The 19,550-nt window shown below is 41.5% G+C and overlaps 1 protein-coding gene across 4 annotated transcripts in view; it reads right to left on the reverse strand.

Annotated features, from left to right (window-relative positions):
- The window catches only part of CDH6 (cadherin 6), a 102,925-nt gene extending 83,594 nt beyond the window's left edge, over positions 1-19,331 (reverse strand). Inside the window, exon 1 of one of the 4 annotated variants that reach the window (XM_058042431.1) lies at positions 19,133-19,331. In XM_058042431.1, the coding sequence (XP_057898414.1) occupies positions 19,133-19,264 (132 nt within the window). In that variant the 5' untranslated portion in view covers positions 19,265-19,331. Of the gene's footprint in view, positions 1-18,756; positions 18,855-19,132 lie in introns of those variants that run through there. The other 3 variants (XM_058042411.1, XM_058042425.1, XM_058042419.1) reach the window with 3 other exon arrangements.
- Between the last annotated feature and the right edge of the window lie 219 nt (positions 19,332-19,550).

The raw sequence follows: 19,550 nt of genomic DNA on the forward strand, positions 1-19,550 counted from the left end.
AGCCCAGGGAAACTGCCATCAAATGCTGCTTTAAGAACAAGAAGCAGAAAGAAAACAACCCAAGCTGTTACCACCCATGAAACTTGCAACATCCACCTTCACTAAATCTATATTATAAACACTGAAGAGGTTCAGGAATGCCTTATCTCTTGCATTAGAAGGACTGATCAATGGATTTTACAGGGCTGGTATTTCAAGATCAATTTTTAATGTCAAGAAACTAAAGTTGGGGGTGGGTGTTCTTTCATAACCATGAACATTTCCTGTAACTAAGATATCCACCACTGCTGTTTAGTGGCTGTATATTTTTTTAAGAACAGCCATGCCTGAAACATCTATGGATAGGAAGCTCATCTCCACACCATCCCTTACAAGGAAAGGCAAAATTGCCTGCAGTGACATGTGCTGGGCAAGCTCAGGGATGCCATGAACATGTTGTCTGGGGGCATGGCCAAGACAACAGAAACTCCTGTTCATTTCCAAAGTTCGTTTAATGCCTAACACTTTCTAGGATCCCTCTTATCCAAAATGCCTTAATTCCCTGAGGGGCCACAGCAATTGCATCACCGTGTCCTGGCACCCCCAAGGAGCAGCTCCAGGGCAGCTTCACAGCCTGGAGTTCAGTACTGAGAAAGCACAACGTGCACCATTTAGTTACCTCTTAGAAAGCATCTGCCACCACCTCTCTCATGCAGAGCCTTCCTGGAAAGGCTTACTGGCTAAAGTTAAAAAAAAAGATTATATTAAAATGTGAATTGTCCCTTGAAGGTTTCTTACAAGTAAGCAAATGCAAAACAAACAAACAAAAACAACAAAAAACCCAAAACAAAACAAAAAGGAGGATGTTTTTTACTTTGTTTCTAAATACTTCATTAAAAATGTGTAATTTTTTAGGTGTTTAGAAAAGCTATCTTTTTTCCCCACAAAATAAAGCACGAGGTTATCTATTACCTGAAGCTATAATCAGGTTAATATAACAAATCTGTTTTTTCCCTGCAATCCTATTTCTTTTTACCCAAGTAATCAATTTTTGGTGACATCACATACTTCAAGGAGAAAACACAGGATGACTCTGCTACAGCAGTACAGCAGAGCAGCAAGAGATTTTTTTTTTGTCTTGCTCTGCAATATGTAACTGAAAATGCTTTAGGGGTTTGTCAGCTTTCTTTAAAGCCATGGCCATTAAAAAATGTTTTCCCAACGCTGTTTCTGTGTCCTATCACAAACAGACAAAGGCAGAAGTTCCTGTAGCCCTGCAGCCCCTTTGCACCAACAAAGCTGAAGCAAAGGCAACAAAGGCAAGATACAAACCTCTCCCAAGCAGGTGTTAGTGGGAAAATGTGGATGTGTGCCATCTCATGGGAGGGACCTGGGTGCATGAGGTTACAGAGGGATTATCCTAAAGATGCTGCCTTCTATCTTGTAATTTAGTGATTTCCTTTCCCAGCACAGCAGTTTATTTCATGAAGAGCACAGTTTAACAACTCTTTGAACATACCATTATTACTGAATGTATGGTAATTAGTTCCTGCTTATGAAGCACTTGGACACAGAGGAACGTGCAAGTGTTAAGTGTTACAGTCATTATCATTCACCTTTACTTAATACATTTCTGTTTTATTTAGCTACTTGTGACCAAGGCATCCACGTGTCTTTGGCCAGGCTGCACATGGGTGAACCAGTGAGACCACAGGAATGGAAAAGTGGAGTCCTGAAATATGCTTAGCTCCAGAAAGCTATAAGTTCAGTTCACTGGTAATAAGCAACTAGTTAGCAAGAAATTATAAAAGTTTTTGATTAAATTTACTATATTGCGAACCCCAAGTCTCCAAAATAATCGTAAGCTGAGCTGACTTAAAAATATCTTGAGACTGTTCTTTTATATTTTTTTCCTTTGGTAGGCTTCATGTTTTCAAGGCCTTCACATGCATGAGCTAAGGATTTTTTTAGTAAATCCAACTTTTTTAGTAAAATCCATGTTTAAAAACATTCTTACCTTAACAGGTCAGAGCTTTAAGGAAATAAATTCTAAGAGTAGACAAGGAGTGATATACACAACAAATTTGCAGAAGAAACAAACACCACCCAAACCTTAAAATATTAAATATTCATTAATTCTAGTCACATAAGCTGACAATTTCCTTAAAATCTATGAGTTAAAATCTCAGCCTTGCAAACTCATAGAAGTCCACTGAAAATGTCACCAGGATCTCCTGGTGGAGAGTGGGGGACCAATAATTCAATTTAACTAAGAGTGATTGTAGGTTCTGTCATTTGGCCAGACAATCTAAATGACAGAAAACAGGATCATGTCCTTTTATAAATTTCATTGGGTTTGGCTTTTCTTTTTCCTTGGAAGAATACTGATGTGCTTGTCTGATTAACTGAAACTTAAGGCTGAGTTATAGATCTGACTTGGATTTAAGTGGAAGAAAAAGATGTCTGTGTAGGAAGAACAGATACATGCATTCTAGATGCATATACATCTATTTGTGTGAGGGCAAAAATCAGTTCTACTTACAATTACATGCCATAGTCTTTTTTTGTATATGCCTGTGCTTCTGTTGGGGTGCATATCTAAAAAGCTTGTGCACTCAGACAATCTTCAAACCCCAGCGTCCAGGTCTGCAAATACCTATTCCAGTGAGTCATCACCAGCTTCATGAAATAATTTTCCATTGTAAACTTGCAAGTGATCTGCTCTGGGGTATAAAGACCTTAAAAGGCAGTGATAAAATGCACTTTAGGGAAAAAAAACTGAACTCAGCATGAGCTCACTCATGAAAGGAAGGGCGCTGACACTCAAACCTCAAGTTATCCAATTCCTTCTTTAAAAAGTGGTCTCTAATGGGTGGTTGCAAAACTGTATTTTTTGTGTTCCTTTCCTGTTCCTCCTCCATCAGAGGAGATATCACGACTCAAAGTTCTACACTCAGATTTAAGAATGTAGCCTAAATACATCAGGTACATATTTATATACTGCAGGTCTTTCACTGTATGACTAGAATGTGAGACAAGTGAATTCCACCCTGAGATTAGAGACTTCCCTGTAGTTCTCTGCAGATATGAGAAAACACAGGCTCTTTGAGCAACTCAGGGGCCCAAAAGTATAGGACATTTTCCCATGATAAATCAGCTATCTCAGAATGTCCTTTTTCTTTTTCCCTTTAAAATTTTTTTATTGGTGCAATGCTTCTGCAGTATAGACACTGTCAGCTTCAGAGCTTGAAGGTTTATTTGTCCACAGAACAGATAATGGATAAACAGCAGCAATGAGAGTTTCTTCAGCCCACCTCACCCAGGAGCCTAGATATCACTTAGCAGTGCCATCCTCCACGCCACTTCTGCTTCTGGTTCATGGGCCAGTGCTACTGAAGTTCTCAACAGATGATGCTATTAGTACAGCCCACTACTATTTATCTTTTTTTCTGTATGAAAGGGAATAAAATACTTGTTTTGCTTACACAGTCCTGTGAAGAGCCATTAGGTGGTACTAATGGTGCTTCTGACTGCTGGCATCTGCTCTAGATAGGGTTGGAGTAGGGGCCTTGAAGGTAGAGGGCTTTCAAACAACCTTTTGCTTGCCAATCCCCTGAGGAATAACAACTACACTGGTATCAATGTACTGAAAGATGTGTGACACCAGCCAGCAAGCCAGGTACCCTCAACGGCAGAGTAACACTTTATTGAAAGAGACAGGCAAGCGAGGGCAAGCTGTGAAATAAAGATGCACAATTTCTTGTGAGGCCCTTTAAAACACTCTTACTGAACTACCTTGTCCAGGTAGCACTATTTAAAAACTTTTGGAGAGTATTTTATTCTGTCCAAAAATATCACTCTCCCAGAGTGATTTATCAATCCCTCATACTGCGGGGGGGGGAGGGGGGGGCGGGAATTCTAGGAGTCCTTCTTTTTCTTTTTAAAGATAGACAGAATTTTAGATGTAAAATACAATCATTTCCTCTAAGAATTCTTGCCCTTCTACATTACTTTTTTCCAGTGCCAGTGGCCTGAACAGTAATGGTATAGGACAAGCCAGACAGTCACACAGTACTTGTCCTGAGCAGGACTCTGGGTAAAATGTTCATTCCTGTGTCTACAAGAACTGTTATAATTACAATCTTTTATTTTATTTGTGGCTTTTTCCCCTGATAGAAGAAAAACCAAAATATCCTTTACGGTGTGAGATGGTTGCAGATCATTTTCCCTCTTTGCTTGTGGCTTTTAAAGAGATCATTTCTGCAAAGAACTAGGATTCAGCATCCTATTTTTGGCACAGTGTCCACGCTTCTGACTTTGCATGGGAAGGGTTAGAGCTGAGAAAGCAAAGCTGAGTATTTATATCACATAGGTATGTGAGCTGTGCCTAGAGCCAAGCAGTACAGAAGACTTGCACTGTATAGGCACACACCTCGTTCTGCACAGAGGACAACAACCAGAAAACTGCCTCTGTGAAAACATATTCTGTCTTTTTGGCATTCTTTCAGGCAGGCAGAAACAATACATAGCACAAATGCTCCAAAGCATCATCTACTTTGCAGTCACAGAGGCCTGTTCTCTAGCTGGTAAAGGCAATGACAGTTCCTTAAAGTTACTAGAGTTAGACATGGATTTACTCCAAATTAAGGACTTGGCCGAGATATTTTTTTTCTTTTTTTAATGCATTAGCAGATGGCAAATATGCATTGAGCACAGAAAAACTACTGGTTTTTGAGGGCAATGGTTGCTTGCAATGCTAATTTGGGGCTTTATGTTTATGCAAGCTAACCTGGAGGGACACATTTCAGAGCTGGGTTGAAGCTGCAGAAAGACTCAAGCAGCAAAGTGCAGAATACCAGTAACCCATTTAAAGCCGGCAGTGTGAATGCAGGGTTGGGTGTCTGCTCATTCTGAAGAGATTCAGAAAATAAGGCAGGAGCAGATGTTAGGAGATCACAACTTTATATATTTCCCTCATTCAGTCATGTCAAGATGAAGCCATTTGCAAAACTTTCAAAATGGGAAGGTATTTGGCTTTATGTTTGGATTCCGGTTAGCTGACACTCCGCTGCAAGCTGATGTCCACATGAGAACATTTTAGAGCACTGTTGTGTGGTGGAAATCAACTCATAAGGAGCATCCAAAAGCAGATGTTGAGAGATGTTTACAAACCAGGTGCTGACAGACTGTTTTCATCTAGTAGTTCTTTTGACGGATATACCATACCCGTATCTGCAAACTGTGATGACACAGACAACCTTTCCCTCCAAACTCTGTTAACCTTGCTGCAGAAAGCAACCTGGGATAACCACAAAGTAGCTATTGACCAAGGCTGAACAGCTTATGTAGTTCCGAGAGTGTAGTCACAGAATAGGAATAAAATGAAAATCAAAGCTCAGAGAAGAGGTCATTTTCCTGGCAACAATTCTACCCACAAATACAGAGGAAAGATATGTCATTCTCAGAGCAAAATTTATCCTGAAGACAATGGAAGCCACATCGTATGGTCTCCTGTGACTCCCAGCAAACATTCTGTACCTCACTTTTTATTTCTTACTTCTTTCTGTTATTTTCTTTAAAGAACTGTGACATTCTGTGTTATGCCTGATACCATGCTGTTCCTACACATAAGACATTCTTGTGTCTGTCTTACCGTCTGTTTTTGTGTTTTGTTTTTTTTTTTCTATTTCTGATTCATTCAAGGGAACCAGGGAGCCATTTTTGTGAGTGAAAAATCACAGACCTCACCTGCAAATTCTGTGCGCAGAAGGCTTTAAAACCATTTCAGTGGCTACAGAATGAATCACAATACTGCAGGTGTTCAGCTATCTTTTTTAATAAATATGCTTTAATTGGACAAAAGTGTAGCTGACATGTTTAACTTACACATCTATTATAAGGTAGAACTCACTTAACCACTCTCTTCTAATATGATTTCCTGTGAAGTTAGCCATATTTTGGTCAAATAATCCTGCAGCTAAGACTGATTTCTCTGAACATATTTGCCAGCTGGGACTCTATTAGGTTAAAGCACTGTTTCCCACAATTAGGACCCATGGACATTAATGTCATACAAATAAATATGTGTTGCTGTAGAATATATTTGATAACTAATTCACCACACAGATTAAGTATGAACTATGCACTTGCACAGTTGATTTCTGTGTCTCTGGCCACAGAAGTCCCATGATATTGCTCCTGCTCTCCGGATATGTGGCTGAGGATTTTTTAATAGGAGAGAGAGAAGAGAAAGTGGGGAGAGCTGACTGCTCTAAGTTCCTGGGCATGTCCACTGTTGATAATTTATTCATGCATTTTCTTCTGCTTCCTTGGTCTGGTTTTTCAGCTCATATTTATCATTACAGCTCCTTGGAAGTCAATGGAATAATATTCGTTTGTCCTCTTTTGACTGAGAATATGACTGGATAAAATTTTAGCCAGAACTGAAGAATAAGCTAGAAACCTTGAGTGTTGTTAATCCAGCATCTAAGGGGCTTATTCCTCTCAGGTACTGCTCCCTGATTCAGCACAATCTTTTGAGTATTTGTTTAAATCCCTCTGTCAGTAATGACCCACAAGCACAGGCCGAAGGCAAGTGTCACAAGAAAATATTCTGACTGCGGTTCTTGGAGTCTTTCTAACAGCAGATTATTGAAATGTGAATGCAGCCCTAAAACTTAAATTCATTTTAGCACATCCTGAGAAGCCAGGAAAATGAAAAATCTTTCTCTGAATGTAGTAATGCTTGTTTTTGCTCTGAAGAACCAGCAGTTTTCAGATTATGGCTCTAGTATTTTAAAACTTAAGAGCCCTTAAGACTGAGACAAAAACCATGCTATTGGTCATAAGGAAAACGACAGATATGCTGAGAGTTCTAATAAAGTAAAGAAGATCCTTAAATATCAACATTTCTTCAGAACCTTTTAGTGTCTTACTGACTAGAGAAGCTCAGGAAAACCAAAATACCATCTGCCTTGCTGTGAGCCAGTGGAGCTCATAGCCCCTAGCTGATAATCTTTTCCCTTAGCTCTACATGCTATGACCACCACATCCAGCCCTTGGCGAAATGAGTGTTAAATTCACTGAAGAGTATCAGAAATGGAAATACACAAGGAAAAAAAAAAAAAAAGCCACACAATTTTCTAAAGCAGCTGAACTTGGAAAAGACAGTCAATGAGGGAATTGGGACAGTTTGAAAAGAGGTAACAGAACAGGCCATTGTTACTGCTTTCTATTTGAACATTAAAATAAAAATAATAAAAAAAAAAACATCTTGGCCAGAAGTAGAATAAATTCCACTCTGCTCCACTAAGCTGCATGTCTTTGGCCTGATTCCCTGTACAGGAAAGTGAGCAAAGTTTGGCCAGCAGATTTAGGTATCTGCTCCTCACCCCTTTCCCACCTGGTAGCATGCTTCTTTCTGGGCTGCCTCTGTAAGAGCAGAGAGCAACAACAGAGCTCCTGCTCTGTTGCATCCCAGAACACAGCAGCAGAATAACCCTCTGCTCCTCTCCTAGCAGAGGTGGCCCAGAAGCAGCCTCATAAGCAGGACTGTGAGGCTTATAAAAAACTGAGACACTGGGATGGAGTTGCTACTGGTTGCACAAAGTGAATGTCAAACAGGAAAATTCCCCTCCGGGAAGGTATGTCAGGCGAGCCTTGATCCTGTACATCTGGATTTTACTCCCCAAAGTAATGTTAGCTGGACAACATTCAGCTCCTGGTCTTGCAGATCTCAGCCTGACTGACTGCCAACTGTAGATCACCCTGTCCCAATGGACTTCAGGGACAGTGAAGAGCAACTGAGCCCAGCATGAGACAAAAGCCATCGCTTTGCAGGATCAAGCCCACCCCAGGATGCAAGAAGCAAGTTATCCCTCTGACATGTGTGGGGATGAGGTACCAACAGATCAGCGCAACAAACTGGTGCCTGGAATAGTCACAAAAGTAACATTTCAGAGGCAGCAATAATAATAATGATATTAAAAATAATAAATAATGAAAATATAAACCTGGGTATGATTTCTCTTAGATGCAAATCAAGATTTAAATATAAAAATGATAGGCCTCTGTTAATCCTTCTTAGGAAGTCATAAATTGTTAATCAGACCTTAGGCAGTGTTGTTTAATACCAACTTTAATAAAATAGCTGCCTGAAGCAGAAAGACAGTTGGGATCCTGACTCTAAAACTTTGGTAACCTCATCCACTTTTTTGTTGCCTGAGGCTCTTACACTACCATTGATACCAACTCCTTTGAAATATGCTCATTTTTTAGGTTGCTAAATTATTAAACACCTTATTAGTTGAAAGATTAGATGGAAAAAAGTCATCTCTGTATGACGGAAAATGGATTGGAAGAAGAAGAAAAAGTTGAGGGAATATTTACATAAAAGATACAGCTCTGTTGTTGATATACAGAGGTAATCCATAATCCATAATTCATTTAAGAAATGAACCCATCAAATTACATAACTACGCATGACAAATTGCTACTGTTGAGCTATCCTACAATAAATTACAAGGAATCATTCCTGTCAAGAGTGTATTTTGTTTGAGACTAAAAAAAGCAATGTCGCTACAAGGTTGTTTTCCCTCTTGTTCCATAGGATTTGTCTATCACATACAATCTCTCACACTTCCACCATATAATTTGATTGGGGTAGAAAAAGCTCCTTTGTGTGGAGTAACCACAAAGTCTTCAAAATTAAAACTGATTTGAAAATTCCGAGAAAAGAGGAAAGGACAAAAAGGAATAATGCTTCTTTCTCATTATTTCTTAATGCTATTTGTCAGTCAGGTGAGCAGATCCTTAGAGTAAAAAATAAGAAACAATCATTTCCTGAACTGTGATGTCTTTTTTAGTGTATGTCCAGAGCAGCTTGTTAGCATACTGATTGTTTCATTTAATATGCAATACAGAGCATACTTACTACTTTGAAGTGCTTATTCATGATGTCATGGATATTAGTGTATATTTCTTAATTACACAACAGAACAATCTTTCCTCTTTCAACTTACACTTTCTGCTGCTCTGATTGGTTTCTCTAACTAGCCAGAATAATCATTTTGCCACACAGAAAAAGAAAAGGGAAAAAAAAAGTAAACAACTTTAAAAGCCATTTTAATTTAATAACAAATTGGAAGCTGTATTCTGTGTTAAATTAGCACTGCAAGCCTCATATCAATTCAAGGCAAGGTTCCCTGTTCGTTACTGCTTAATTAATCAGTCCTGTTTCCATCTAAATTAAAAGTTTTCTCTCCTCCCTATCATCTCTAACATCTCATTTCAGGCAGCATATCAAGTTAATCTTGCTTGCATTAGCAACTTATTTCTAATGGCTTGGTTCAATTATTTGGTTTGAGCATGGTGTTAATAATGCCAAGGTTGTGAGTTCAATCCCTGTATAGGCCATCCACTTAAGAGCTGGACTTCAAGATCCTTATGGATCCCTTCCAGCTCAGAATATTCTGTGATAATTCATCCTATCCCAGTTTGCAGATGAATTCTGCTTGGTCTCTGCTTTGTTTTGGGCATCTTGGAGTCAATGGTAAAACAGCAATCTCAAGAGCGAGCTCATCCAGCCTCATGATGAACCCACAATGCGACAACAAACACGTACTTCCAACACACTGAAGTCTTTTGAACTTTTGGCTTCCTGGTGTGCCTTGTCCTTCCTGAGGAAACATGGCACTTAGAGACTGGTTTAGTGATGGACTTGATGGTGCTGGGTTAACTCTTGGACTCAGTGATCTTAGCGGTCTTTTCTAACGTAAAACATTCTGTGATTAGAACATGCACAGGGCTGAGCAAAGAATTAGTATCTTATAAAACAACAGAAAAGTATATAACATTCCCATGGAAGAAGAGAAATCTGTAAAGGAAGGAGAGCACAGGAAGTTGGGTGGTATCTGAAATGAATGTCCTCATTAACCTTTATGCAACATAACCTGGAAATAAAGCTGCAGTGAGCTTGAGTCCTGCACTACCAGCAGTAGTGTACATAAAAAAGTATCAAACATTGCACCATGTCACCTTTGGAGACTCCCAAAGGTGAAAGTCCTGAAAAACAGGACTTGAATACCACCTGGTTGAATATCTCCTGCTTATGTTGACCCCAGCATTCCTAGAGTTGGAAACTGCTGCTGCTGCCATAATCTGGTAATTTACGGCACCAGCAGCAAAGCACACTAATGGTGGAATTTAGCAAAAGACCTCTGGTGTTTCGGATTGCACCAATCTGGCCCCAGTCAAACACTGACTGAAGCTGCAGCTGCTCATACGTGCCAGTCTTTCCATTTGCCTTGCTCAGCTCAACCTTCAGAAGTAAGTTTCCTGGCTGCTCCTAGTGCTGGGATACCTGCTTGTCCATGCCAGGATCCTGCTGTTAACACTGTGACCCCCCAGGCACCACGCCAGCTCCAGCAGCTCCCTCCACAGAGACCCACAGCCTCCGAGACGTAACAGATACCTCGGGTCAGGGCTTGAAACTAAATCTGAGCCCGAGGTGTCTGCATCACACAGAGGCTTTCTTTAATGCCATCTTGACAAATACAAATACTTCTGCAATAGACACAAAACACACAATATTAAGTGACCATTCCAAGAGGATGAAACTTGTTCTGAATAATTCTAGTATTTACTTTTACTCATCCAGGACTCAGGATGTTATTGCAACAGGGAAGAAAGATGTGCAGCATATTTTAACCTTCTAGATTTGCAGCAACAAGCCTCTGACCTCACATTTACCAGCCTGGTTGAAATTACAACCTGCTGCCAAGGAAAACTCTGTCATACATTAAAGTAACTCCAATATCAAGTAGCTTTGAGATATCTGACAAATGAACTACGGTGGATTAATGAGAAGCTGCTTCAGAAATCCTGCAAAAGAGACCCTTACAATGTTACAATATGGTAATGCATTTCATTTAATAGCAATATAAATTATGTGCTGAGAAAAGTGGGAGCCTCTTGTGTTGTTTTGTTGTGTTTGTTTTTTTTTTTTCCAAGAGGAACAGAAATCCTTCCTATAAATCAGAGTGCACACTTCTGTTTCTGATGGGAAACACTGCTCTGAAAAGCACTGAATTTCAAAGCTGCTTGAGATTAGATTTTCTGCAGAATTGTGCTGATGGCTGTAAATATTAATAAATATGATACACTGGGCCAGCTTTTTTTTTTCAGATGCTTATGCTCTGCTTCCTCTTAAGTGCAGATGACCTGAAGACACAGGCACCAGGAGGAAGATTCTGAGCTAAGAATTGGTTTTAGAGATGCAATACGCAGTGACACTTGCACAAAGGAAGGATGTTCCCATTACATGCCAGCAGAAACAGCCAGGAAGTGAAAATCTCAGTCCAGTCCTCTCTATGCCCCCTGCAACTGCTGATGGGAGCTGACAGAGACTGCAGAGAATCCTTCTCCGTGCTGCACAGATGATCCAGGGATCATCTGTTGGCATCAATGGGATGCCAATGGTGGTTATTCCTTACACAGGTTTTCTTTCCATCCCCATTTAGTATAGTCTATTATTTAGGGATACAAATTATACAAACATTTGGCAGTTGTGTTGTGGTCACCATGAAAGTAATTGCAAAGTTGTAAACACCTAATTAAAACCCTGACATCTTGATCCAGAAGAATACTCAAATATTCAAACAACCTTGTAGACTTCAGTGCAGTTTATTGGTACTTTTAAAAGCAAGCTGCTCTGGGACCAGGTATGATAAGTCAGAGAGAAGAGCATGCTTTGTTTATGGCAGAAATAACTTGGTAATTATCAGTAGTGAGAAGGGAAATACCATAGCACAGTATTCATATTATTTAGACTTAAATGGAGTTTAGATGAAATACAGGGTTTTATAAAACTGGTTGGCACAGCATGAATTGCTTAAAGGGATGTGGCTGGTGGACTTAAGAGTTGCTTCTGCATCTTTTTCCCTTTCAGCCCTGACAGCTAAATTGAGCACCAATTTCACAAAAGAAATTTGCTCCCTGAAAGAGATTCTACCTCTATATATTCCTGCTCTGTGATCTGCCAGGGTACTCTTCACACTATGAAAGTGAGGAAATAGGCTCTCTTGAATTCTTGTAGAGCTTGATCAGTTTGTCAGGCCAGCTCCAAAAGCATTAGGTCATAGTAGGTGGCACAGAGCTCAAGACCTGGTACTGCTTCGATCTAAACTGGCCACATAACTTTTAAATTTAATGTGTCTTTTTTATGTGTCTTTTTCTACTTCTCCCTCTATTTTATTTACACTAAGATCAATACCCGTGTCAGGGGTATTAGTGTACACCATGTCCTCATTCAAGTAGCGTCCCTTTGACTCACCTTCATATCTATGTGCTAGGAATACTACTCCTTAGATATTTACAAAGCAGGGGTGCTTTGAAATGAATTCATGCAGGCATGGACATGAACAAGAGATAGTGTGGTATGACCTCTGGCTGCCCCAAACCACAGGGAGCAGCATGCAGAATAGGCAGCCTTTTATGAGATTTCTTTTTTATCCCCTTCTCTCCCACAGGCATAAGTAGGTGGGAATGTATGAGGCAGGGAATGGTAAAGAAACTGTGGCCAGTCCAACTCGGCCAATGCAGAGAGTAAGGTCATTGCCACCTTGCATGGGGACAGCTCAGATTACTTTCTCCTGGGAATAAGATACCCAGCCTTGTCTCAGACAGCTCTGGAGCTACTCAGCTTCCCCCCTTTCCCCACCACAGAAAACATGGCTGAACAAACAAGCAAAAAATATCCAGAAAATCCTTTGGGGAGAGAGTGTCAAAGCAGATGCAAGGAGTCCTTGAGAAAAATAATTGGCTTTCTTTTGGATGAAAAAAAGAGAGCCAAATCTGACTTTTTCCCCGCATCCATTCTTTGATCAGCTACAGCAACTGAAGAGAGCAGGAGAGAGGCAGGCGGGTTGACTGCAAGCTGTACTTGCTAGAAGAGCCTGGTTCAGCATCCCCGCTGTGTTATGATCTCCTCCTGTGACTTTGGGCAAGTCCCTCACCTTCGTGGTGATTTGCTTCCCCTGCTGTAAAACACAGCCAATTATACAGGCCAGCCTCACAGTGGGGCCATGTGGTGAAAATGTGGAATTCTGGAATACTTGAACAGCTTTTGAGTGAAGGCCTCATGTCAATGAACTACACCTTGTCCCTTACTTGAAGTGAGACTCCCAAGTATGCACAGAGTATCTGTGGGTTCTTGGGGGGAGTTTGGCAGACTACAATAAGCTATATAATGTTTTTTTTGTCCACGAAGATACTTGTGTCAAACAATGATTGCCAGACTAATGACACCCTAAAGTTACAAATCATCAGGCACTCAAAGTGAATCAATTCAGTGAGGAAACAGATTTCACCTGAGTCCTCAGGGCAAAACTAAAAGGAACCATGTTTTTAATTATTTTTGCTATGGTATTGGATCTAAGAGGATGAGGGAGGCGGAGACATCTTTCTAAGAGAGAGAGTTTTCCCTGGAGTGAGCCTGTCAGTACCAAGGATGGCCCCAGTGCTGCAGTGCCAGCACCCCAGCTGGGGCCCTCGGGAACAAGTGCTTCTCCCACCACTCCAGGGCCTCTCACGCAAGTCTGGATCACCATGACCTTCAATGCTAAGTGGAGTTAGCATCAGAGGCAAGTATTCTCTTTGAGTTTGGTGTTACCCTCACAACAAAGCAGAGCTACATGGTAATGATCGTGTTGATTAAGCAGCCTTTGTGCTTATAGAAGCAATTAGCCGACAATTGTAATGAGGGAACAGGCAGCTCTGCTTTCCACCAGACAGGCATGAACCTGCAGTACCTGGGGAAACTTGACTGGTGTTTAATTTTTGTGCTAATTTTCAATTCCTGCTGACCCTTCTCCTAGGTCCTCCTGCTCTGACTCTGCGATTAGATGCAGAAGCGGGAATGCTGGAAAGATACACCACCTATTATCTCAGAGGCAGCTGTAAACATTACAGCATGATAATGAAATTAGTTTAGCTGAGAGGAATTACGGTACCCAGTTAGTACAGGACGGATCTCATTCATAAAGTGCTCTCTTCTGTGCATTGCGGTGTGTCACTGGGGAAGGGCTGAGGGGCTATGATGGGTATTTATGTTGCAAATGAAATCCAACAGTCATATTCTGGCTAGAATTTTCTGACTATATATAAATATATATGCATATCCTGACAAGACAGGCTAATTAACCCATAAATTATTTGCCCACAATGCCAGAATAAAGCCATTATTGAACAGGTTACTTAAAGCATAGCAAGGCTGGCAGTGTTCTCGAATGAGACCAGATGGAAATGTATATGCACTTTTTGTCTACGCGCCTGGTGCAGAGGAGGGTATGGAGAGGTGTCTTGTGGCTGGGTGTGAAGAAAGATAATGCAGTATCACTCTATCTTGGATGTTTCAGCATGGTGCTATCAAGTGCTCTGGCACCATCACAGTTAAGCAATCACTTCTTTGCTTAAAGATTTTTTCTGGGGATCCAACATCCAGACTCAGGAAGGACACCATGCTAGTTGAGTGTTTTTCATCCTGACAGGGCTCACAGGGTCCCCTCACCCTTCCCCATCAGCACTGATCCTCCATGTACTCAGAGGGTTGCAGTTCCAGAAGAAACTATCCTCTCTGTTTTGTTTTGAGAGAGAAAAATACTGAAGGAGCAGGCAGCTCCACAAGACTGGATGTACCGACCAATAACATTAATTCACACCACTCTATAAACACTCCTGAAATTCAGTTATCCTATTTTCTTCTGGGAATGCTCTTGCTAACAAACAAACAAAAGCATAAACTCAAATGTTTACAGTCTTTGTTTGGGCCTTTCAGTGCCAAATGCACAACAGGAAAATAAAGTGGAATACAATGGTAGCAGCCAGCCCCATCTGGAATAGGGAGATGGTCAGGGATACAAAGAGGGATAAACCTGCCTGAAATGGGATGGGGAAGTTGATGATGGGTGATCAGGATCAGGATACACAGCAGTGCCCTAGAGAAACTTAGGAGCCTGAACCTGGATGGACTCCCAACACATACCAGCTAGTCATTGGGGAAGAACTAAAAAGAGATTCTTAGGCTGAGATTTATGGCATAGAAAGCACAACTGGATATGAAGTACTCACAGTCAAACTTTAAAAATGCTTTTATCCAGCACTTTCCCCACCTAATTCCACTGCAGCAACACTCACAGCACAACCCAGAGAGGATGATTTTTCTGCTGATGTTTTGTATTAATTATGCATTCTTCAAGGGTGTTTTTAAAACGGGGACTAATAATCTACCCTGTACCTTTTGTTAAGCAATAAAGACAACTAAAAGCTGCATTTAATACTAAACGTTCATCTCTCCCCATCCCAAATGAAACAAGGCAAGATGCCATACCTTTCTCCTCACACAGCATAGTTTTTTCAGACCCCTTGGAAAGGTCTGCCATGACTAAGCATGCAGCATGAGCAAACCAGCTGCTACTGGATTTTTATCTCAACCAGAACACATTTAAACTTGAGAACAGTGTTTATACTGCAAACTGAATTCTGCATAGAGTCAGCAGAAGAGATTTGATCTGTGTGCCACAGAACTCTTCATTTTGTTCACACGATGGGAGACTCACTTTAAAGACTCACATTGAAAAGATCCTGCATTTGGCCCCACCATGGCAGTCAGGATAACCACAACTGAGTTTATCAGCCCTGTTTCTAAGAGCTATAAACCCAAGAAATTATATAAGGAAAAGAAAAAGGAAAAACAAAGTAAACCCCAAATGATGCAAAGCCTTTGAAGACACAGGAACAGTTACTGCAGCTAACTAGGTCTTCAAGGGGTTAATGAGAAAGTCTCCTTAACACCCAGCTTCCAAGGCAAAGCCTTTCCCACATGCTTATGATAATCAAAAGATACTGAAAACCAATTCTACTTCATTCTGGTATAATTGCAGCAGAGCCACTAGAGGAATTGTAACCATTATGTAAGATGAGGCACCATCACAGTGGGGCCTGCTGCTTCAAATGCATTCTACCCACTCTTTTTTATAGATTTCAGCTACCTTTTATTTTAGTAATTAGCCACCATTTCCAAGATCCATAAGTAATTTCCTGCACATCTTGAGCCATAATGCTGCAAGATTGCACTAGAAGGGTAACAGAATTTAAAACTAGTCAACAAAGGGAAGGCGACACACTGAAAAGTTCAGTTAAGCATACGACAGTGACCATCATTTCATTTAACAAGAGATAAATGTTGCTTGACCCCTACACAGCACACAGGCAACCACCAGAAAACCCAACAGTGGTTCCTTCCAAACCCCAAAATACGGCAGTAGTCCATTAATGAGCAGCATATCAGCTTGCTGAAAACTTCTTCAGTCAAAGCAAAAATGATGCAGCACACTCGAGGTGACAGTGGACTGGAGGGAGGCTCCTGCCCAGAGGAATCCAGTATGCCCTTGAGAAGAGGGCGGCTCATTTAGAGAAGGATCTCAGCTGGTGAGAACACAGGCACATTCATAACTTCTATCAAGTTCACATTAGTTTAGAGATCTTCTGCAGAAAGCAGTGGGAAAAAACCCCACACTTCTTAACATGTGTATGTTTTGCTTTGAAGGAAGTCTCTCAACTAAATATTATTGAAACAGCAGATGGCAAAATGCAAACTTTATGAAAGGGAAGGCTGCCTTGAGTGGCAGGTTACTGCTTGCATGGAAGAGCTGCGCAAGGGAAGAAGGGAGGAATGAAGGGAGAGAAGAGTCAGAAGTTAAGATGCACATTTCTAGCCGAACAACTTGGTTAGAAAATGATGACTGTGTCTATAAATATAATCTTTAGAGTGCTGGCACGGAGATACGCAAGAGCTGTGAACTGGTGTGAAAATTAAAATATCTAGAGAGACTAATAAGTCCCTTCGGGGACCCCAGTTACTTAAATGGCTGCAAAGGATAATTGCAGAGAGCTACAACAGGACTGAATCAATGCCATTTTCCAGGGGAAAAAAAAAGAAAAAAAAAAAGAAAAAAAAAGTATTACTGTTCTGATTACGTTATTCTGAAAAGACTGGCTGCTTTCCTCTTCCCTCCCTCAGCTCAAAAGTCAACTGCAAACCACCAGAAATATGTCCAGAAAGATTATGGTGCAGCTGAAAGCCAGAAGCATGGGATTATATATTTACTGGTGCTGTGTCAGATAACATCTGAGAGAAGAGGAAAAAGAGATTCAGCTTTGCAGGCTTTATTAGCATGTTTGGGCTCTTTAAAGGAGCTATCCAATTGTGTCATTGCTGCCAGGCCTTTAAAACTGTATATATCCATGATAAAGGAATCTACTTAATCTTGATCACAAGCCTCCGAGCTCTACCCGACTCTCCTGTGACATGCAAACTTATTGCCTTTAAACAGGAATTAGAAAAAAAAGAAATGAACAGGGATGCACCATTACCCATAGCATTATATTGCTCAGGAACAGATGTTAATCAATTTTATGGAATGTTTTAAGTAACATGCAAGTACTTTTGTAAAGAACTGTCTGCATAATAGAGATTTCAGCCCAGCAAATACAGGAGATAAGCCTTTATCTTGACTGGGAGAGTTATGTCTATTTTGATTAAAACCAAAGAGGTCTGCACGATCAAGCAATTTTATTCCCTTGGAATTATGTCATTTCCAGAATGCTACTACACACGGTCCTGTGACAAAAGGGAATGGAAATAACCTTGCTCTTGATTGAAATGTTCTCCTTGCATAAATGTTCATCCATGTAGCTCATGAGGTACACATGTAGGATGTACATTCCATCCTCAGAGATTCCTGAACAGACAAGAACTGTACTTTTATTCCAGCTGTGCTAGAAGAACAGTAAATGTGGAGAAAGGACTGACCTTACACTCTGTAAGTAATCTGTGCTACTCAATCTCTCATGCACAGCTAACAGAACTTTAAAATCCCAAAACACACACAAGTAAAAGGGAAAAGGTGCCCTATCTCCTCGATTTGTATGAAAGTAGTAGCTGTGCCATCGTGCTAGGAGTAATTTCGGTCGTTAAACTTCTCGAACCTTGAATGTCATCAGGAGTTACTTAGGTGACCATCCACTTGCACTTAAAAAGTGCTGCATTTAACTCTCCGTAAAATATGGATTTTATTGCAGCAGTGACAGGACTCCTTTCCACAGCCACTGACCTATACTGCTATTGCTTATCTCTTGACTCGACCTTCTGCATAAGAATACACAGATGTAGTATGCAAACTGTATTCCCTGTGCGTGCATGTAAGTAGGTGTTACTTACATATGAATACATAAATAGTTCAACCTAGCTGACACAGAAAGTATGTTACCAGCTCCTTAGAAACATTTACTACACCACCAATTCAGTGCTCGCTTTCTGCAATTACCCAACTTCTTTCCTGTAAAAATGCCTATACGCCTACCCTCTTACTTCCACCTCCTCCAGCACTCCTCAACCCGTTCTTTTATCAAATAAAAGACTTCACATTTGTCAATTCCTGTAACGTCCCCCGATCTGCTCGCTCTGCCCCCTTCTTTTCACTGAGGGAGCGCCTCAATTCAACTGTGCTCTACATTCAGTTCTGCACTTTGCCTCGGATTTCGCTCATGATTCGAAGGGCTTTGCCCTGTATTCATTTCAAAGCAACTAGGCAGTATCAAGAAACAGAGACAGACTTTAAATATCATTATGTTCTAGTTACTCATCCTTTTGCTGTTGTTATTACTAATTATTACTGTTATTCTCTTCCAAGAACACACGACCCCTTCTCCCGCTCTCACCACCTCTCCTCGCCCGAAGTGTCTTGCCGGCGATGACAATCCCCAGGAAAACGCCGCATCCCTTCGCTTGACTGGCAGCGCCAGCAAACGCGGTCCCCGCACGCCCCTGAGCATCGGGCAGGGCGCGGAGCCCCGGGGGGGTGACCCCGGCGCGGCGGCGGGGCCAGAGCCCTCCGCAAGAGCAAGAGAACTGCCAACTTTGCAAAATAAGTGCTGTCCCCCTCCTCGTCACCCCCCTAATTAGCATTCCCAATAAGCACGGCAGAAATAATAAGAAAGAAAGGGAAAAAAAAAAAAAAAAAAAAAGAGCAGAAGGCGGCTGGCTGGTGAGAGCCAGAACTTGCCCCTCCAGAGGTGCAGAGCCGCATCTCCTTACCGGCACGCAGGGACGACGCGGCCGAGCCTCGCCCGGGTCGGCGCAGCTCCCCGGCCCCTTCTCCCGCCGCTCAGCTTCCCCGCCTCGCACTAGGGCTCCCGCTCGGCCAGCAGCACTTTTTAACTCCGGCATGCAGGCAGCCCGAGCCGAGGGGGCTCTCTATCTGATTGGTTTCCATTCACTGCTCCTGATTAATAAAAAAAAAAAAAAAAAAAAAAAAAAAAAAAGGAAAGGAGGAGGGGGAGGGAAGAAAAAAAGAAAAAAAAAAAAAAAAGAAAAGCTAAACTCCTCCCTCTCGGCTGGGCTCCCTGGCAGGCGCGCACACACACCCGCACATACGCGCACCCGCACCCCTGGCGCCGGCGCTGCGGCTGCCGGGGCTGCCGCACTGGGGCCGGGGGGGCGCGGAGCGGGCGCG

Source organism: Melospiza georgiana, chromosome 1 (genome assembly GCF_028018845.1).
Source record: "Melospiza georgiana isolate bMelGeo1 chromosome 1, bMelGeo1.pri, whole genome shotgun sequence".
Classification (NCBI taxonomy): domain Eukaryota; kingdom Metazoa; phylum Chordata; class Aves; order Passeriformes; family Passerellidae; genus Melospiza; species Melospiza georgiana.